The sequence below is a fragment of the Cyrtonyx montezumae genome, unplaced genomic scaffold (assembly GCF_038088225.1).
Source record: "Cyrtonyx montezumae isolate F1298 unplaced genomic scaffold, pur_monq_1.0 scaffold_0, whole genome shotgun sequence".
In the NCBI taxonomy this organism is placed as follows: Eukaryota; Metazoa; Chordata; class Aves; order Galliformes; family Odontophoridae; genus Cyrtonyx; species Cyrtonyx montezumae.
The window spans coordinates 15,974,961-15,998,246 of record NW_027071824.1 but is presented as its reverse complement, the minus strand read 5'-3'; the positions used below and the strand labels follow the sequence as shown (position 1 = coordinate 15,998,246).

Below are 23,286 nucleotides of genomic sequence, written 5' to 3'. Positions count from 1 at the left end.
AAACAGATAGCACAGAACAGTTGTTCACAAATGGGACTAAAGTTGGCACTGCACAGACTAGACACATGCTATTTCCCAATGACTCTGCTGCACTAAGAGATAATTTTGAGATTAACTCACTTGTATTAAATGAGATACATTTTGTTCCTATATACCTTTGCTCTTCTGATGCTTCAGAGGCAAACAAACAAACAAAAACCGGTCAAACAAACCCCCATCCTTTTCCTGCTATAAAACAACATACATTGCTAAATATTTGGGAAAGAAAAAGAGGAAAAGAGGAAGACTGGGAAAGCACAGGAGTAGAGATACATGTTTAATTCTTTTTTGCCTTAAACTACAAGATCTGTGTAGCACAGCCTATGAGAGGATTTAAGTAGCAGTCAGTAGAGGACAAATTACAAAATGATTAACAAAAATGTCCCATTTATGAGCATTTTCACAGAATCACAGAATTGATTTGCTTTGTATCGTGAAAGTAAAATGATTTTTACTTGGTATGTATCTGGTCTTTCCAACTCAGATGATGTCACAGTGTTTTATACTTAGATTGCCACAGCTTGTTAACAAGTGAATCCATCCTCCAGAATTAGAAATAACTTTGAAATAAGTCCCTAGGCAGTAGCAACCGACTACTACAGAGTGCCCCTGCACTCTGCTCCTATTTGGAAAGGTTTCCACTGGAAAACCTTTCCACTGCTTTGGAAAGCATTTCCACTTCAGTCTTCACTCCCACATGATCCCCCAAAAAATGATTTTACAAGCCTAAGCACAAAGATAAACTAGATCCTTATCAGAGCAACAAGAAAGAATATTTCTTCCTCACTTTGCTCTCACCCAACTTTTCTCTCCTCTCTATGTTTCCTAAGTATTTTTTTTTTCTTCTAGTATAATACATCAACACTCTGCTAGGAATTGCATTATCTTGGACATAACCAACATTTTGCCTGAGGGCTGCAATGGAAATTTCTCCAAGCCTTCAAGAAGCCTTTGATTCATCAAGATAGACCAAAAAAAGCATTCACCTTCTTTATAACTTGGACACGTGGCCTGGGAACGCAGATGGTTTCAGAATACATTGTTTTTCACTGACTGGGTTACACAACTTTCTGGCTTACATTCTGCCTGCACTGTATTAGGCAAACATTATTTCAAAAACAAGTCTTCCTTGCATCACTAATCCCATATGTTAAAAATGTCTAAACTTAGTAAATGAGGTGACTGGCAGCTTATGCTCTAAAATGTATACATCCATGTTTTAAAAGGAACAGTGGGACATGACTCTTCAAATCACCAGGCTTTTAGTCTCCAAACCTAACATGTCAAACTCATTAACAATTTTATGACCAATAAATGCACAAAAGTAATCAGATCTAATGATATTATGGCATTTTATGGTTTGCTATGGCCTCTCAATTTGATCTTACAATTTGGCATTATACTTCTGTCCTACCATAGTCAAAGTATGGTCTCTCCACTTCCCAGGTAGCAAAGATTGTGTATTTATAAAGACCCACAACTGCTTAAAAGATCACAATTTAGAGGATTTGACTGTTGTTACTAGAGAACATTAACTACCTTGGGGCATGAAGTTCTGAAAGGCAGGCAATGCTTACAAAACTGTTTCATAATGGAGAAACTGAACAGCTGCTGAAGGCCTATTGTTCTCAGCGCTCCCACCTTTCAGGGCAGTTCAAGGGAAACCAAACACTGAGCGCCTCTGAAAATCAAACATTTTCTTGGTTTGAAAACAAACATCAAGTTTGCAAATAGTTTTTTTTTGTGAAACAACATAATGAAATACATATTTATAATTTCCTCTTCCTGAGTACAGTGGTACTCATGGTAGTAGCCTATTACAGCTGTTGACTTCAGTATTTCCAAAGCCTGAAGTCCCAAGTGTTTTCTATGCTGATATTAAAGCTGCTGCATTATGAGTTCCACATCAGTAGAGGTCTTACTGTGCTAGCACCTAAGTCCTATTCTGGCAAAAAGTCTCTAATTCTTAAATGTAAGCAGCAGCAGAAAGGCTCTACCATTACTTCAACAAAACTGCAGAAAAGTGTTTGAACATAAAAGATCACTTCTCAAATTACATCCCTTTCATTCTTGAAAAGGTGCATTTCTGATCATCACTACTTTAAATAAATCCTATATTTTTCTATGAAGTTAGATACTTAAAAGAAGAATCCCTAAAGAAAAGAATACAAAGCACAAGAGTTTCACTTGATGTTTTGATTGCAGCTTTGTCTGGCCCTGCATTCACTGTGGAGAGTTTGGCTGCTCTTTGAAACTCTTAAATAAGAAATCCAGAGCTAGCATTCCTTGCTCTCAGAAGCCTCTGGTTATCAGCTGCTAATGGAAACTGTTTATATAGCGCTAGAGCATGCACTGAATGGCTTACACTTGTTTAATAACTCTAACTTGCATTACAAAAACATGTTGGTTGTTACTGATAAGAACTGTGATGCTTCTTTTTCTAGAAGTTCGTAGAAAATGGCGATGTGCATATCTTCTGGTAAATCAGTACTAACAAGGCTTAGCGGGCTGTCCAGTGATTAATTTACAAAAGCAGGCAGTTCCCAAAGTTACTGATCAGATCGCTGCAGAGCAATCTGCAACCAGCACTCTTCCTGAAATCTAATTAGCCCAAATGGTTGGCAATGCATATCCATTGCAGTATAAAACGATACCAAGGTCATGGAAACAATGCTGTGGGGGGGATTATTCTCACCTGATAAGCACAGTCCAAATAGTTGTGCAGCTCCTAAGAACCAGCCATGGAGGTGTGATGTCATGATTTTTCCAACAGTTGTCACAATAAAAGACTGATTAAAACAGTCCACTGCAGGCAATAGCATGCTCCTTCAAAGAACTGAGACCACAAAGTTGAAGCATTTTTCATATCAGAAATCACGCTCCTTAAATGTTTATCATGAAAGTGCTGAGTACGAGCCCCGGGGGGTGTGCCTGTGAATTCATGGCAGTTAAGTGCTGCACTCCAGGGACCGTGCCCCTGACAATCCAATTGCTGTCTGGCAGGCTGATTAAGCTCCATGTGTGTGCACTCAACATTTAAATGACCATGAGAAAGTATTCACTTTAACTGAATCCCGTATCTGTTCACAGCAAGGCTTGAGGTAGTTTAGACCCAAACTATGGGAAATAGATGCTTAGGAAACATGAGAAACAAGGAAAAAGGATTTAATGCCCAAAATTATCGCGATAAAATGGTAATTGATACAGAGAAGGGGAACGTAACCAACCATAGAGTTATAAACCACTGCCAGCTGAGAAAGAACAGCACTGATAGGAATGAGTGGGAACAGTTCATTGAAAATGGAACTTCTGTTTGGTCTGGCCCCTAATATTTAACTTACAATATTTGAAGGGACAGTATCAACAATCAATCCACAAAGAAAACCAACGATGTTAATGACAGAGCAAAGCCGAAAGGAAAGAAAATTTTGCAATATAATGGACAAATTTAATAGACATGGGCACTGAATTGTGAAGTACTGCTGTATTTCTCACAAGGAGCCCATATGCTCAGAGTAACATCTGAAACTATGAGCAGCTGAAACAAATATTCTGAAAAGTTGCAGATTCTTTCAAGGTTCATTTTTGACGATGTAGTTTATTGAGAAAACAACACTTATATACAAGTGGAACATTGAGCAGTGAACAACTAACCAACTGAACATATACCAACATCACAATGAACAAGAAACACAATTGTATTTGATTTAAATTAGATAAGCCCACACAAAGCCTGAGCTGCTATTTAAATCAACAGAAGATCCCTCACTGATTTTTCTCTTAAGGAAAACAAAGTTCAGATTATGAAAGCAGAAGTCTGAAAACAGCTAGTATTTTCCATATCCATAGGCAGCCAAATTAAAATTCACTATCTCTTGACAGCTTAGCAGTAATTGACTTTTAAATCTGATATGAATGAACTGGGACTAGGCTACTTAATTCTGTTCATAACAAAAACGTGTAAAAAAATTAACTTAAATACTTAATATATCCCAGTTTAGGGGAATGTTCCAGGGAACACTGCAGTGATAGCAATATTCCAGACAGGGAGAAAAAGAAAACTAGGAATAGGCAGACAGGGGGAATCCTGGAAAAAGTAAGAGCTGTGAGGACAAGAGATGAGCAGAAGTAGTTCAAACTATAGGAACTGGACCTTCATGTTGCTCTTTCCATTAAAATGAATAAAGTCTTGCTGCCTGCATTACATTTTCTTCCTCAATTCATCATCCACATTCAGTTAAACTACAAATTCCTTACCAAAATCCACTACACCAAAAATAATAATAAAAAAGTGGACATGTAAAAACACTTTTTTGCCAGTTCACTTCGGCTGGTGAAGCAGTACATGCATGCAACTATGTAACGGTCTTTCTCCAGTTTTGTCCTTGCAACTCCAGCTATAGCAGATGCCAATAAAGGGGACAAACCACGCTTCAAAAGCACAACATCAGGCTTCTCATTAATGACAGAAGTTCTTGAGAGCAATTGTTAAACATATTTATTAGATTCTAGGTATTAATCATAAACCACCTAGCAATTATAGCTCAGGAGTACAGCAACACAGGATGTAGAACAAAAACAATACAAAGAAAATGAATTACTTCTGGTATGTGTGCAAATTCCCTACCTCCTCTCCAGAAAGAAGCTGCAGCCACTACTGTTCACTTGGATTGCATGGCACAGTGTTTTAGAGGTGCAAATCCCCACCTCAACAATAATACAGCGCAAGTTATGGTATTTCAGACTGTTTGGACATACAGCATTTGTTTTAAAACAGTTTTGCAAACTCCTTAACACAGACAGTGCTGGCAATGTATCTGCCAGTATGCAGGAGTCAACCACTCTGAAAGTCGTGAGAAACCAGGTTACCTTCCAACAGAATGGATATGTCAAGATGCTAAACACAAAATGGAGGAGTAAAAGTTCTAACAAAGAAATGTACTTACACTGCACCAACAGTGTAGCTCTCCTTCAAATACAAAAGCTCAGGGCCTGAAGCAGCAGGAGGCACTGGGGAGGCAAATTTACACCAGGGCAGACAGAAGTCACCACCCCTTCAGATTTTTAGCTACAATAATCTAAACTTCAATTCCCATGACATTTATGTAACAAATCAATTATTCTTTTTTTTTTATTACTGAATGTTTAGCTATGCTATTCTATTAGGCTAGAAGGAACAGGAAAAGAAAAACTTCCCTGATCTCCTGATGGGCTGATGTCTACTACCAAGAGCATATTACTTAAGTGTAGAGCTGGTTGTTCACCTACTTCCACCACTTGTATGCATATCATAGTAATTAAATGGCTAGCATTTAATTAAGGGATCTCTTGAGGTCCCTTCCAACCCCTATGATTCTATGAAATACATACAGTATTAGAAAATCTAGTCAATCTATGGGTAAATACCAGATACTTGCATTTTCCTCATATTATACTATACTACATTAATTTGGGCTTTTTTCCCTCTAATAAAAATTGCAGGGTGATTTTTGTAACTGATTTTCCAGTAATCATTTTCAAAAAAAAAAACCCCAAACCAGACTCAAATTCTGTCATGGACTATTGGTATGACTCCTACATAACCTCTACACTGCAATGAAGCTTGTGAATGGCCTTTGAGAAGTCTGTAGGTTGTTTTCAGCGGTTAACAAAATCCATATGGAGGCTCACTCTGTAAAGACCACAAGTCACATGCAAAGTGCTAGGAGCAATACGTCTGTGTTCACTGGGCTGCACAAATGCCTTCAAGATGAGCATTTGATTTGCTCTATTTTATACATTTCACTACAGTCAAATCACCAGTTCCTAACAACTTTGGCCAAACCAGCTTTGGACCTGCTCACCCATACCTTATTTAGACATCTGCACATTTTAAGCAACCATACAAGTGCTTTCACATCCTGCCGTACCACGGAGTATTAATGTTTCACCCAGTTTTTGTCAGTTTAGGAGCCTTAGGAACCTATTCTAAATTCAGGCTAAATGATGAGCTAACTAAGCTCCGTGTAACACATACATGAATACTTAGGTATTCCATTAAAGATTTGACCCAGGACTTCTATTAGCTGTATCCTCTACAAGGCATGTAATTTGAACTGGTTGTCAGCAGTTGTACTAGTTAGAGACAACTGAGGATTCTAACCTAAACACATCATCAGTTATGAGAAGGGAAAGAGAGCGAAGCCTCAAGGTTTCTGGGATCCACTAAGTATTATTTTCTAAGCACAGTTAAGTCCTTTAGCCACCCCTACAATAACATACAAGCCTAAATGTCTACTCTTAAATACTCTGTTAAATACTACTGGCTCTGGTATTTGCTGACTACTCAGCCACAACAACAAATCACCAATGCATTCATTTGCTAATTTGATGATGTCATTACCTGTCAAAATACAAGCCAACAAATGTTTTCATAAGGGAAAAACAATGTATAGCTTTTCTGCTTCCTGTGAAATCACAGCTGAATTCCGATTCCATATCAAGGGTTGCTGAGTGGATGACACTGTATGAGCAGAACGATCACGTAACAATCAGACAAAAATGACACTAACTTTGCCTTCTGATCTTCACACTGACTTCCAATGTACAATATTGAATATTGAGTAGATATTCACACGCATTTGGCTGGAAAACTTAGTAAAAAGAACTACCGATATCATTTGCTTTCTTCTCTCTCATGGAAATCATGTTAGGTAATAAACTGAAGATTCTCTGATTTGTTGTTATGATTAGTAAAGACGAAGAAGCATTAAGTTCATTTCAACTTTTCAGCAATGATAAAAAACACAGAGCTCCACCATGAACTGTGGTGCTGAACAAGCTGAACACATTTGCATGGGAAAAGGATTAAATGGAGGTGTAAAGGAAGGAAAGTGCAATGAAAAACAGTTACTTTCTTAAGAACACTGATGATTATTCCTCTGTGCTGTCTTTCATGTAAGTCTTGGATTACTTTCTCTCATTGCCATTCCAATGGTCATTCAGACTCGTTATAGAGCTTGTCTGAAAGCAGAGCTGTGCAATTTTTGTTCACTTTAGAAAGTCAGTATCACAGATAAATCAGTTGTACAAATACTGAATTTACTCTTGCTGAAGTTAACTTTTGGCCACAGATTTCTGTGGATAAAAATATTTAAGATTCAATTGGAATTAGTTCAATAAATGAAGAGAATTTAGAAAGAGCTGTTAAGCTACATATTAGTTGGACCGAAGTCAGAATTCAATCAACAGAAGAAAAATAAGAGCAAAAGAGGACCAGGGATTTTAAAGATAGCAAGTACAGTTGAAGTACTAACTAGACAAAATGGTTCAATGTTGGCAACATAGTTAATTCTATTATCTAGCTGTTCAGTGCTGTTCTACTTCAGTTGTACTTATAAGTAAGTGATCATGCAGTTCTGAATAATTAAAGTATCTCTCAGCTCTGTTAAAGCCTAATGCTATAAATGCCCTGATATTAAGCCATAATTGCACAACTTATTTCTGTTGCAAGAAAAAAAGCTAGATTTCAGAAGAACATACGAGAGCTACATCTCATATCAGGAGTTAATAAATGCAGACAATACTCAGAAAGCAAGAGATCACACAAAAGCACAGATCAGTCCTGTGTGATACCATCCTTTGTCAGTGGTAATATTTTGCTGACACTGTGTTTAAAGCAGAGAGCTATACTTGGCCACAAAGATACTGGGGGTGTTTGTAGGTGGATGATGTTAGAAGAGTTCAGGTTCCTTAGACATTTCAACATTATTTCTTTGAATAAAAAGGTATAAATGGTTAAGTTGTGGAAGAGATAAAGACTGTAAGAAAGGACAATGCTAAGCTGGCTTTTGTTCTGAATGATTTTTTGGGGGTGAGAAATTGGACTTTCTAAAGGACCTGATTTCTTTTTTTTTTTTTTGCTTTGAGAATCTCTCTTATCTGTTCATTCAGATTCTTGGCAGAGTGCTAATGTCATGGGAAATAAATAGACATTTCTCTTCAACAGTGAGTCATAGAGCAAGATCAAAAAGAATCTGCAATAGCTTATGGTCTGTAAGGCTTATTAGTATCCAAAAAATTAATTGTGCACATCAAAGATTACAAACTGAAAATCCTGTTCTTTCTCTGAGCGCCTAAACTCAGAACAGCTGGCACTAACTTCTTTTCCTTCTTCTCTTTTTTTTTTTTTTTAAGTTAAATATTTTCTATAACATTGCCTGACAGCTAGGAAGTTATACCCCTTGCATGTCCACAACTTGAAAAAAGTATGTTTCTTTGATCAAACTGCAAATAAATGCCATCACTGACATGGACGGTCTTAACTATCGAAGACAAGATGTGCTTCATTCATCTCAGTAAGTTCTGGCACAGACTACAACTAGAATAGAAGATCCTTCTGTTTTTTCAATGAAGAAAAAAATCCAACTTTTTGGACCTATACTTACACAAAAGAATTTCATCCCCAGTAGCTAGTCTCAATTCTTTCATGCTCCAAAGGCTGCTAAGCCATAAGGTAATCGGCAACCAAGACTAGGTGCTGGATCACGACCAATATCCTGCCTCAAAACTCAAGGCTGGATGAGGCAGCCATGGCATGTAATAAAAGTGATATACAGCGTAGTGTGCATGCATCTTCACTGACAGACATCACAAGACAGATGACAACAGTGGAAGGGAGGGGATGGCATGCAAATGTCAGTACTCAGAAGTAATTTGGCAATGAAAAATACTGTAATATTCTTGATAAAGTCTAGTCAATTTTATTGGAAACAACAAAGAGAAAGCATTTCTCCTGTGAAGTTTCTAGTGATTCATTGCTGCCATTTGTTGTATTTCTTCCAGTTTTAAGCACAACCAGCATACAGTAGGGAAATTCTTTCAAATTACATATTGTGATAAATTAGCTTACTATTTGCTATATTGATACGTAGCTCATTTTATCACTATGGTAATGCAAAGGAAAACCATATTTATCCTATAGTAGCTTTCTTTTCTTCTGACAAGGCTATTTGTCACCACAGGAAATTCCATGTTCATAAAACTGGATGGCTGACATTTCCAGCATAATATGCTTTGAGAGGAATAACAACCCTCCTAATCAATTTTGCCAATTACATCAGCGTTTGTCATAATCCAAAAACACTTCTTCACATACTGAACAACCAAGAAGGAGCCTGTCCTAAGTCATCTGGATCTGAAAAGTGAGAGGCTGCATTCTCACAAATGTGTAAACATGTAGAATAAGTGAAGTAGTATGCAATTTATCCATCTTGACGTGGATGGATATTTACTTCTGTGATGTAAAATGAGAGCCAGATCCCTTATAATACAGAGTAAAAGCATAACATTCTATGAAGATTATGGGAAAGCTTATGCATGGCCCTTAAATTTTTAGATCCAGGCTGTAAAGCATCTTTTCTTGAATAAAAATAGCTCTCTGCGAATTCTTGTTTCTGTATTCTGAACAACTGCTTGTCAATGACCAGATGAATTTTCATCTTCCAGACCAAAAATTTTTGATGATCTGTTGCAAGTTGTTTTAGAATTATGAGTAAAATATAAGTAATCACCTTCATGAGTGAAAAATAAGCTTTTTCTCAAGATAGAAGTTTGATTTCAGAATTTTCCTTCTGACTGTAAGAAATGACAGTTATGTACTTCGAAAAGCCAACTAGGGTCAAGATTAATACAGCATCCATTAATTAGTTTGTTGATATCATAAAGGCTTTTCTTGACATCCCACTGATGAATGAGGGTATTTGCATCTCAGCAGGTAAACATGTTTGATAATTCCTTAATCTACAGCACAGCATTTGCTGCAGCCAAAAATAAGAGAGAAAGCGGGATGCAAAGTTAAAACAATTTTTAGAAGAGATTACTAGTTAAAAGGGAACACGAATGAAGAATAACTTTTAAAAATAACATATATTCTGTACTGATGTGTTCCATAAACATTTTCTTTGCTAATGGAAGCCTCCAGGGAACAAATAGTTATTTCATATGCCTTCCATTCTGTTCAAGTCATTTTAGATTTTCATTGTAGCTCTGCCTTTTATTTCCTTCTGTTCTCCTTGCCTTGGTTAGATTAGAGAGGTAGGGTGTTAATGGGGTACTTGATGAAGATTGAAGACCTATTTTCTCCCCCTTTGGAGACCAGCCTGATTTGAACAAATTGAGAAGAGTGAGGCAGTCTCTTCATGTCCTTGGGAAAAGCCTTTGCCATTTCAGCATTTCAAGACACGGTCCCCTTTCTTCACAGTGAAGAAGAAAGAAAAGGTGCCAGCACAAGAAGGTTCTGAATAATTTTGTATAATGTCAGTGGGGCTGCAAAAGCTCCCTTTCAATCTCCTTTAAGGTTGGTGAGCATGCGAACGCAAGGTGGTTCCAGGAGGGGAATGCAAAGAACTAGTGCTTGCAGCTCGAACAGGACGAGAAACAAGCTGTTGTTCACCAGTCCCCACCTCTGTTGTTGCCACTTCCTTACAACCCTCATCCTTGTGGGTACCACTTTGTGCAGGACACTCAAAATGCACACAGTGAAACACCTGGAGAGAACAAAAATGAAGATAAACAATTAAATGCTGGCAAAAGCATGATCAAAGTAAGATGAAATCTATATGCAAGTATGCCGGCCAGATCAGTGGCACAGCACTTGGTCAAATAAGAATGCTTTATCATGAGCTCACAACCATCATTTCATGTGACATAAATATTACGAAGTGATATGAATTGTAAGGGTGGAACAAGAGAAGGCCTACAAATTATACAAACTTTTACGTAAGACACTGAAAATCAGAAAGATGGTTCTATAGTAGAGAGAGATAGTTGTAATTGATTTTTAATTTGCCAAGTAGCATAAAAATCTAATACGTGCTATTGGAAAACAACAACAATTATATAAATTGTTTTAAACATGTAATATGATCTAATTACATCTTCAAAAGACTTCAAATAGCAGTCTTTTTAGTCCACACTAGACATGGACTTTAAATCATTACAATATGATCCTATTTCAAGATTGCCCACTTCCGTAACAACTATGCTCAGCGGACATTTTCTGGAGTTATGTAGAAAAGTATTCAAGACTGCTCAAGGAACCTGCTGCTGTAGCAGAAGGAATGTGCCCTTTATTACAGTGACCAGTATCTGAGGCTTCAAGCAATACCTGGACCACCAACATTCATCTTGTAAGTAGCTGATGTCTTTATGGCTCTTCCCACAAACAAGTGTAATTGCTTCTAATCCTAACTGCCCTTTCCCAGGCCTTGTCAAGTTAAAATGTACAAAATCAAATACCATAAATTATCATAGCTATACTACATATTCATAGGAGAATACAGACTATTATATATTTTTATCCTTTCTTCAATATGACTGAAAAACCTCTTAGTCTTTTTCACCATCCTTGCACAAGTGCATATTGAGCAGACTCCTGCAATGATGTGCCTGCAATAGCCCCTGGGTCTTTGCTGAGAAGGTTGCTAGTTAATTCAAATTCTAACAGCATGAATGAAATGAATAAAAAAGCAAAAAACAAAAAGCATTTATAGTCACTGCCTTTTTTTTTTTTTGTATTCCCATTATATTTTCTTGTTCCTTCCAATATAGAAATTCTTGCAGATTTTATAAACGTACATCATAATGTGTCTGTATATTTCCAAATATCTATATATAAAACACATGTTCACATAAAGGTGCATTGCTACCTCTCTATCTGCACCATTGCCCACATACATATACATACACTTGTAAAGAATGGAAAACTGGCTTTTTCTCAGCATTTCTTCCGCTGATTTTTTTCTAAAGTCAAACTAATTTCTACAGTGGCATGAATTCTCTCCATCTGTTACAGTTCTTAAGGAGCCAATTTTTTGTTCAGTTCCATTTCTTGAGAAGCCTTTTTTTGTATTCATTGCTCTCCTTTGCTTTTTAAAGTGTTTTTAGAAGACAATAATATATCTCATCATCCTATCTCTTTAATACATAGCTTTCCTTGAAAGGCAGTACAGTCTAATGAATAGAAGGGATATCTGTAAGTTAGAAATGTCCTATCTCTACTGCATCTTACACCAACAAGGTTCCTCACTTGAAGTTCCACTTCCTATAGTATGTTAAAATATAGTATAGTTACCACTGAAATTTAGCTGATACTATACTATAAAATCTGAAATAACTAATTCTTAAATTACAACTTCCCTTGTTACCACTTCTTTCATACTACATTCTCAGCATCTGGCAAATGTTAACAAGTCTGTGAATTCACAACATCATTCTGAGTTACTCTGTCGCTTCAACATATGCAGAATACAGCTTGTGAAAGAATCAGAAGATAGAGCTGTGTACTTCATCCACTATTGGAATTACATATTTAAGACCAGTATTCCTGAAACAAAAAATCCGGTACAATTTTCTCTATAAAGGCTGAGATCACATTTCAGTAACATTATTTAATTAGCAGCGTGTTAAGTTCATATGGATATTTGAAGGAAGGTTTGAGATACCAAGCAAGCACACATAACACTGGTTCAGTAATTTGTTAGATAAGGCTTTCCCATGAGCAATTAGATGGTCCTTCTGGGTCAGTTCTACTTGAAAGGAACAACAATAGAAAGCTTATATAGTCAGCTAGAAGCATCAGATGACCTGTCTGACTAATGAATGGTAACACAGGCCAAGAAAAGAACAATTCTTTTATGAAGGCGGTATATCTGTAAGCTCACAAAAAATAGTTACATTATTATCATGTTCTAACATATAAAAGAAATTTACTAGGTCAAGAAAAGCTATGAACATCCTATCTTTCAACACAGAAAACATGGTGAATGAAAGATGAGTTTAAATGATGAAAACATTTACAAAATTGAGACATTTTATGTGTATTTTTGTGCTTGCTTGTTTTTTTGTAGCTTCAAAAATCAGCTTGTGCTTCAAAGTTAAGAGGCATGCTGCAGCAGTGTACTGACAGCACAAGTAGGTAATACTTTCCCACCTTGCAGTTAAACTTATGAGAACAAGCCACCATTAACATCTTTTGTTTAAAATGAAAATAGTTTGACATATAAAATGCGACTTGCCATGGGCAAATAATGCCAGAAATGCTTACATTCCTATTGAAGTGACTGGCAAGATGATCAACTCCAGAACAAACTGAAACTTTTGTAACAGTGCTACTATTTAAACTGGATTTATGCAAAATATCTTGCTCTGTACTTTGGATAATAAAACTTGATGTCCAAATATTATAGATTATTTGCTTGATACATATATCAAAGGAGTATAACAAGAAATATAATACGCAAAAGCTAATAATGTTCTCTTTACAAGCTCCAGGAGCAATAAACTGTCTGAAAACTAAAATAAATTAGCAAGGGGCACTGTTCTTAAAGACAAAAGATAGAAAGACTTAGAGCAGCAACGTATTTATAGTGCTGCTGAACATTTACATGAATAGGCATAATCTCAGCTCCCACGTACTGAACTTCAATGTAGTTATGCAGCGCTCTATATATCAGTAACAACATAAGATATTAAATTTCTTGCAAATATAAACAAACTTGTAATTAGAATAATGTTTAAAAGCCCATTAAAATGCATTTTTAACTAAATTTTTTAGTTAAAAAAAAATCTGCACTTTTTATTAAAAATTTAAAATGCCCGTTACTTTTCAGAGCTACTTTAATATATTAGAAGTTGGAAGCAGTGTTTCTTGTAGGCAGATTTGCTAAGTTTAGGCAACACATCTCATATTTTCTTGTAATTAAGAGTAAGAAATTACAGAGATTGGCATGAGAGTAAATAGGACTGCCTATACTGATCAGTAATGGAAAAGGCCTTTTTCATGCTCATGTAAGAATGCTGGAGGCAGTTTCTGATTCTGTAGTTCTGAGAACTCACAGACGAAGACTGAACTATCCACCGTAAGAGGCAGTCCTTAGGAAAAAGAAAATATAATTGATATTTTTGGTTCAATTTAATGGTCAGCTTCTTCCCAATTGTCTGCTGAAAACTAATGTTGACACCTCATTGTACAAGAAGTGTTATCTGACAACTTTCAATGCTAAGAATTAGCATCTCCTTATGGTAATAAATATCACAAAATGGTTAAGGGTGGAAGGGGCCTCTGGAAGTCATCTGATCCAATCCTAATCAGTAACTGCTAATAACTACAACCTCTAACACCACTACATTTATGGTTCGTTGTAAAGGGTGGAAGTACAATGTTCTATGGGTGAGGTATGCAGACTGTAGATATGTCTGCATTAACACAGAAGGAGCTCCCAGTGCCACAATGACTTACATATGTTCTTAAATTTACATACAGTAAGTCAACTGTCCTCTGAGACATTACACAACAATGACTAAAGACAGAAGGCACAAGTAAACAGAAAGAGAATGATACTGCACTTGGTTGATAGTCACAATACATTTTTTTCTGTGTAAGATGAACTGAAGAAATCTCTTTGGCCACTGCTGGCTAACTGATTTGCCAAATATGAAAGCTAGTTATAAGAGAAACTTACGCAAATATAATTTTCTTATGAAGAATGACATTTTTGTTATTTTTGACTCATTAAAAAGATAGTATAAAGGCAACAGAACTAAGTAATCAGGGACTATACAACCTTTCTCTAGTGCACTACAATGCTATTTTCATCATTCATTAAAATAAGGAAAGATTTAAATATTAACTGAACCTGACAGGAATGCTTTTTGGCACAGTGTACAGGTAAAAACCTAAAACACACTGATGGTACTCAGTAAAAAACTTCAAAGTGTCTTCCACACTAGGAACAACCTTTCAAGTCTGCAAAGTCCAGAAATATGGTAACATCACTCACTAACACTTAAATAAAAAAAACACAAAAAGCATTCATTCTCATTCTGCTTCATTTCCAGAGTAAAAAAAGAAGAAAAAAAGTTCTCTTTGGAGGTTACTATTAATTTCACTGTAAGATACCATGAATTGTACAGTTAAATATTCCTGAAGAATATAGGTTGTATTAGAAACTCCTTACCTCATTAGCTGTGTTTTGAGTTCCAACTATTCTGATAAAAGATGCAGGCTGTTTATCAAAAGTGATCGTCTGCCAGGATCTACAAAAAATAATTCAGAAAGACATACAAACATTACATATGGTCACCACAGCTTGCAGCAAAATATAGAGGAAACTAATCCAAGTGACAGTACATAATCACTTAAAAGGACAAACAAAAAAGCACTTTTCAGTACCTGAATTTCCAATACTACTTGTTAATTCTTATTTTTAAGTGCCTTGTCGTTGCTTTTGTGTATTCATTCATGGTTTACATTACTATAACCTGCATGTAGGAATAGTACTACTGCAAAGAAAAAAGAAAAAAACCTAACTTGAATCCAAAGTCTAAATTCCTTGACAGTACTGTTGGCTACATTATATAAACAAAAGAACAGTTAAATTAAAGTAGTGCCTCTGTTAACTACTCAGGAGAAATCTCAATTAAAGGAAATTACAGCTCTAGGAAAAACAAAGAAACCTCCTCAGCTCATTCTGTAACTAGAGCAGCAGAGGCAGAGAAGCCAATCTTCCCTTATACAGGCCAAGTCCTTCCAGGTTACATAAAGTGTTCTTAGCTCAGATTGTGAGGATTTCTCCATCCTACCCTCCCAAAGAATGTAACTTTGGCTCTAAGAGCTAGACTGGGAATACGATAACCTTCCTGGTTCATTTGTACTCTTCTGATTTGGGTTAGATACCACCTGTTGCAAGGAGCCTCATGAACAGGCAAAAGACATCACTTGCTCATCACACCTTTGTGCTCACAGAACACACTGACAGTATAACAAACAAATAAAAAAAGTTGATAGGAGCTGGATGCTTCTATGCCAGTCTTCCATTCCAGAAGATAAGTGCTTAAACATATCAGAATTTATATTACTCTTTTATTCATAAAACATGAAAGCTAGATAAAGAATACAACTTTTCAGCAAAACTAGATGCTACCACAGAAGGCTTTAGAGATAAAATGTCATTAAGAATACCCAGATTAACTCACCGAACAGGACAAATATTGAATGAAATTGTACTGAAAGTATCCAAAATACCTTTACAAATGCACACAGAAGAAACAAGGGACCAAAACAAAACTGGAACAAAATACTACTCAGAATCAGTAAGTAGAGTGGACCAAAGGTATGCAGTATTAACAGCTTTGTTGCTTAGTATTTGTCATGCACTAGAATTCTACCCTAGCGAAAAGCTATCATCTTGTTGACAGAAACATGGCATTTCTGGGTCTGATTTAGTCAACTATTGGGTTTTCAACTTCTGTCAGGTTATATTTGCTTAAAGAAGATTATGAGCCTGACTAGGACTCAATTTCATGTAGTTTACTGGTATTACTGCATGAAGTAATGATTATAGAATTGCTCATTGTAATGGAAGCGTGAGGTCTGAATCAGGCCTCAGAGGTAGAGCTGTTACCTATCTGCATTTCACAATTTATTTATAACCCTTAAGTGGCTATGTTCTCCTTAGCTTAAAGTCTCAGGCTGTTTCTTCAAGCTCTAAATAAAATATAAAATGAAAATTGACTGTTCTGTTGACTGCCCCACGATCTGAAAAGTTGCCATGATCTAAGCCTTTTTTTCCCCCTTAAACAAGAGAAAATATGTCTTGAGTTTTCTTCTCATTTTAGTCTGCTACAGCCAGTCAGCTAACCTTCACTGCCAAATGTGGATGTGACCGTTAGATAACTGCAACGTTATTTCTCTTAGCAAAATATTGCCATAGTTAGCACAATGCATATGCTTTTACATTTATGTGAATGTTAGTGAGAAAAGCAATGGCGTTAAAAATCAGACCTGTCCATTCAGTGATTTGTAAAATATTATAAACTGTTCTATACAAAAAGGGTTTAGAAACACAGCGAAGTTTGTGAACACTTGAGAACAGCCTATCCCTTCTTAGCCTTTAACAGTACTTCTGAGCACTGGTCAAAAATCACTGCTAGAGATTGATGTGGAGATTGCCCCTAGATGTGGAGATTTTCCCAAGATGGCTGCAAATGACACTGTCTGTCATATGAAATGACAACAAAGAAGACAACAAATCTACTCAGTGGTACAGCTGAAGAACATGACAGATAGCAAGACTGCTCAGAAATGTGGCTGATGCCCTGTCTCTGGAGACTTTCAAGGTGAGGCTGGATCAGGCCCTGAGCAGCCTGATCTAGCTGTGCATGTCCCTGTTCATTTCAGGAGTTGGACTAGATGATCTTTAAAGGTCCCTTCCAACTCTAAGGATGCTATGATTCTATGATTCTATCAAAGACTGACAGAAGGGCCTTTGCAGATCCTTGGAGAATGCCCATCTAGATTAGCAACTCCAGGAATCTCCTAAGTTATCTCTCTTCCCTTCCTTTTTCCTATACTGCTGTTATTTGGATTCAACTGTAATTACCCTTTCAATAATTCCAAAACATGTTATAAAATATTAAAAAAATGAATATATTTTTTAATAAAGAATGAAAGATTCAAATTGAGATAGAGTTTTCAATAAATTTGGTCCTAAGAATATTTACTATTTTAGTATGTCCATTTTGTTCCCTTCCCATCTGGGGGGAAAAAAAGAAAATGAAAAAAGTAAAAATTATTACACAGCTTGTAGAAGAGTTAATAAGATTCAAGAATACTGCCACTAGAGAATTAGCACTTGATGAGATAATGAGAACATCAGGTCTCTTAATTTATTTCCTTAGCAAAAAGGAAAAAGCAAAGTAGAAAACAAGAAAAAATGATTTGGAAAAAGTCACTTTTGAAATAAGCAAGATAAACCTTCATCAATAAAACGCTGCAAAAATTTTGACTATAACAGAACATTTGAGAACATCAATATATACAAGGGAATATCTCTCATATAATTATGTAGTAGAAAGATAATTTATGCAGTGTAACTATATCCGTATGGGAAGACAGATAACTGACAAAAACATCATGACTTATGTGCTCTCTTTTTATACTTTCTGCTGATAAAATAAATTCACTCAGACTTCTATTTATGTACCAAGCCATAACAACTGTCTTTAGCAGCATTCCTCAGTTAAATGGAAGAGATCCTTAGCAAGCCTTCGGTTTCTTTTTAATTTTCTTATTTTACTACAGGTTATACTTCTAACACAATTTCAGTTTCTCCAAAGAATTTTTATTTTGCAAATGTTTAGTCAAGCCATGAATATTTGCTTATTTTCTTTCCTCAAGAGAGATAACCCTTCCATCCTCATAATTCCTTTCACAAAAATTTTCAGCAAATTCAATGAATATCTCTGGTGTTGACGCACCCATATGTCACTGTATTCAAGGAACAGCAGCATTAAAACTTATCTAAAGCATCTCTATTTTTGGTCTGGGATTAGCTACTTCTGTAGCATAATAGTTATTTCTTCACCTCGGCTCCCCTATGCCAAGCAAACAAACCTTTCAAGCTAATGACAATGCTTTCTTTCCCATTAACTGACATTGTCACCTCTGGACTTTCTGCATCTGTGTATTCATTATTAGTGATTTTTCAGTGCTTAGCTTTTTAAAATATTCAGGGAGTATAGATGTTTTTTTTTTTTCTGCTTTCATATCCACCTTGGTGGCTGATTCATTTGGGATTTGGGACTCAATCTACAGTGGTCTTGGTCATCACTTTAAGACGGTCACCTCTAAGATAACACTAGAGACTACGAGCATAACATACTCTCATACCAGGGTCCTCAAGACGAAATGCAACACTTTGGTTTGGCCAGCAAAGGCCTCCTGATAACACAGCTGAATTTTCCAAAAGAAATTAGCCTTGCTGCAGCCCTACGGTGTTCTACTTAAGAATCTACATCTCACCTCTGCCATCCAACTTCTAACTCTCTTGTTCTGCCTGACTCCCCTAAGGAGATGCAGTAATTGATGATTAGCATTCCTAAGCCATACTTGCATCCTGTGAGCCTGTCATATTTAATTACATTTTAACTATATTCGTCTTCTATAATAGACCGAACATAATTTAGATAATTATCTTTTGCTCCCTTATTCTCTGACTCTGCCCGTCTCACTCAGAACTCCATGCAATGAAAATCACTTTCTCTGCTCAAACATATAAACAGACTCTTGGGCGAAGTGCTTTCATCCCTCCAACAGCTGTCACTGAAAACTCAATGGCTCTGTGCATCCCACAACCTATTCACCATATTCTATTCTCAGCAAAAAGAAAATCATTAGAAATCCCTCTCCTTTCATGTTTTTTTTCCTTTTTCTTTATTAGCCTATTGGAAGAAGAATGCAACAAAAACTGATGTCCAGGTAAATTATAACAATAGCTTGCAACTGCTTAAGCTATCTATAGCTGTAAAATAGCTATTCACCTCCTCAAGAATTTAATGGCTTTTCTCACCACTTAAAATTCTTGCCTAGTTATCTCTATGAAAAAGTGATATCTTTCTAGAGATTTATTATATAGAATGGGATATAAATAGTGACTCATCCCATTTATTTTTTCCTCTTCCAGAAGGAACAAATTAAGAAAGAAGCAGAAACTTATCTTTTATTGAGATTTTCTAATGATCCACTGGCATTACAAAAATACTACCACACTGTGGGATCACCAGAACAGCACTGATTATAGCTGAAACCAAGTTCAGGCCAAAGACATAAGAGCAAAGAGAAATATATTACTTGTAACCAGTATTCATCAAGATGTAATTAACCATATCATATTCATTTTCTGGCTTGCTTTAGGCAAACCATGTGAGTTTTGTGCGTGCGTGCTGCAGCTCTTCCTCTTCCAAAGTGTCACACAACCACCATTTTCTGTTCCTCGCCCCAAGAATAAGGAAAAGAGCTGGAAGAAAATGCAGAACGAACAACCCACCTTGAAAAACTTCTAGTGTCAACAAGTAAGACCTGTTTTGCTTTCTAATGCTTGTCTGCATATGTCTAATTCTGTAAGTGACAAAACACTCCCTAGGTTATTTGGATCTGGGGTTCTTCAATGATGGCTACAATTTATTTCTTTTTTTATACTGGAATCCAGTGTTCACTGAGATGAATGAGGAGATGTTTGTGAAAGGAAAAGGAAGGAGCAGTTGTGTTGACTTTCCATACATCAGTCTGATGATAGTGCTGACGAAAACAAAACAGCAAGTAACTAGCACATGAAGCTGACAAATAAAAAACTGTACACATGCAAGCAAGCCAGCAGAGACAGGAGAAGTGTTGCAATATATACTGCGTGGTAAGTATTACAGTTCCTGCTCTATTAAGAAGTACTATATTTGCCTCTGCTATGGAGTATCTAACAATACAGGCAGATGCATTAAAAATGCTGTAGCTACCATTGCTACACAGACTTTCTCTTTATAAAATAAGAAGTCACCTCATAAATTGCCAATAAAAAAACCATTGTAACAGTACTAAACAATGAAGCAAAATCAAACTGCTTCTGCTAAAGCTGTCATTTGACAGAGTATCAAAGCCATAAAGCACAGAAAAGTCAGTCACACCTGGTATCTGGCTCAGTCACTTCCCAAGTTTGAATTCCCATTCTGCTTCCCAAGTTACTGATGGGGAGTGAGGAAGTACAAGAAATACACTGTGCAGACTGAAAGGTCACCTGCATTTCAGTTTTTAACTTCAACTACGAGCAGTTCCACCTATATCTTTGTCGACTAAATCCTGAGACCAATCATGACCAACACATTCACAAACTAAGGATGCAAGGAAAGTGGAAGCTTGAAGTAACAGCTTGCATTCGGCAGCACTCCGAGAAACAAGGCCAAAACTTACCAAATAACAATGCAATACTACAAATCTTCTATTGCGTATGATCTATTGTAGAAAATGTGAGCTTGATAAAGCATAAAATATATTTAATGAAGTCTGTATTTCTGAATTCTTTAACAAACTTCTAGTACAAGACTGCTAATAGCTCTGCTTTTGTAGCTTCAGTGCTTACAATCTGCTCTTTTAGAAACAATATTACATTAAATAACATTAAAAATAGTCAAATTAAGCAACAGCAAAGCTAAATGTATGTACTCCTTGTCAAATATATCCACATGCCAATGTAGGTATCCAACAACACTTCTGTACTGCACAGGCTGTGTACTCACTAATTTAGCTTGTTTGGACATTTTGGACATTTTAATAGGATATTTTTCTGTACTTCTAGAAACATAGTTTATATTCTAAAATCTAATAAAAAAACGTAATTATTAGCAAATTGCTGCCAAATATCTGACAGAATGCCACGAGCCAAAATTTATGCTGCATCAAGAATGGGGCATGTGGTATCTACACCTACACTATTCACAGATGGAGGCTGTGGACTTGAGTATCTTGACCTACAAGTTAATTTTGTTTACAAACTTTTCTGTACTTCATAGCATACAAGCAGAAGGCAAGCATGTACAATCCTAGAAGTTGAATTGCTTTTGTTGTGTTTACTCATTACCAATATTTATTGCTTCTGATGTTCATTTAGATAGCAAAGATAATGAACAGCCACCCAACACATGAACATACCCACTAATACAACTAGTGGGCTGCTTTTAACTGTAAAGACTTCTTACCCCTGTAATCCTAGAACAGTTTGTAAGATATTGTTATTATACAGCTTTTCACACAAATGGAATAGTTGATTAACAGCGAATACAGAAAAATATTTTTGGGATAGGAGACAGAATCAGCTCTCTATTAATCAGTTCCTTTGCAGCTTACAGTGTAACACTGTATTTATCACTCTTCTCTCTTGCATTCCCTTGGGCACCATTTCATGGACCACTCATAAAAACTTCACATTTACAGCAACTGCCCTTCTATTATTGTCGATAACATCTAATTGACATGTCAAACCTCCATGGAATGCAGTAAATTGAACCACAGCCTCTAATAAGAACGAAGCAGTGAAAAAAGTAAATCAGCATGTGCCTTCTCATAACAGCAACACAAACATACAAAGGTTTGCTAATGGAAGGCAGGAAAACTATAGCCCTTTATCCTACCAAAGTGAATTATCTATTAACCTCAAGGTCAGACAACAAAGCTCGCTGACTTCAGACTCAAACGTGAGTGGGCTGCCCAGAAAAAAAAAATGTAAATACATCCATGACTGCAATAATTTTAGAGATGAGACTGAAGTGAATTAAGACAGACAAAAACAGCAAATACAACTTTTCTTTCTGTTATTGTGTTGTAGAACACAGACAATGCAGCACCCTCCTGTGCTCCCAACTCAGTACCTAAATACTAAAGTATATAGAGACAAAGTAGAATAAGTTGGGTAGAACTAACAACCATCATTTAAAAACACAATAAACAGACTGATGATGAAAAAGCATGAAATAAAGTCAGGCAGAATTGTTAAAACAGAACACAGAGTTACAGGAAACAGGTAGAATGACTTCATAAGGATACAGTTGATGTGTATTAAAATTCATTAAGCAAGAAAATTTAGCTTACAGAGATACAAGTAAAATAATGGGATGAAATTAGGTAACACAACATTCAATAGTGGTGGCATCATAAAAAGCAAAATTCTCACTGTGGGAACTCAGTGAAACAGAAAAACAAGGAGCAGAAGGGAATCAGACAGATGGAGTATTATCCTAAAAAGCACATCACATACACGAAGTACAGAAATCCCCACAGAATGAATCCAAAGATACAATAATTCTTCCATTTTGTGTTTTATGGATATAATTTGCCCCGGTAAAAATACTACTGTGAATAAATCAATGGCTTAATACTGCATATATCTTTACACAGGATATTTGTAATGCTTAAGACTACCCTTGTTTTGTCCACCATAAGAAAATGCATACTTTTCCAAGTATTAATGAAATCAGCTCTCAAATACCAACTATCTAATTAGGTCAAATCTTTAGAAATAAAGCAGAATGCCACGTTTAGCATAAAATGCAATGACATCTGTCTGGCCTCCTGACTATACAGGGAGATATCAGCACGTGCTGTATTTAATGACTTTGCCTGTGAGAAATGGAAACTGCAGACAGAATAGTAATTCAGCATCTTGTTCATGAACTTTCGGGCATGTCCTGTTTATTGGGTTGTTAGATGACCTTATGCAATAATCAATATCAAAGTAAACAAACACGTCAGCAAAATAACATTTAAGTAGTAGGCATCCCTTTTCAATTTCAAGCAGAAAAATGGGCCCATTTCATAGGAGATCTATTACGTGCATGACTTTTTGTAGTAATATTTATTCATAAAGGTGCTGAGAGCGTGGATGT

The 23,286-nt window shown here is 36.2% G+C and overlaps 1 protein-coding gene across 1 annotated transcript in view; it reads right to left on the bottom strand.

The window, feature by feature from the left end:
* Positions 1–5,580: 5,580 nt before the first annotated feature.
* The window catches only part of BTBD9 (BTB domain containing 9), a 105,094-nt gene continuing 87,388 nt past the window's right edge, over positions 5,581–23,286 (bottom strand). Inside the window, exons 11-12 of the mRNA XM_065755273.1 lie at positions 15,036–15,114; positions 5,581–10,565 (exon numbers count right to left, since the gene is read on the bottom strand). Of these exons, the coding sequence (XP_065611345.1) occupies positions 10,371–10,565; positions 15,036–15,114 (274 nt within the window). The 3' untranslated portion in view covers positions 5,581–10,370. The remainder of the gene's footprint in view (positions 10,566–15,035; positions 15,115–23,286) is intronic.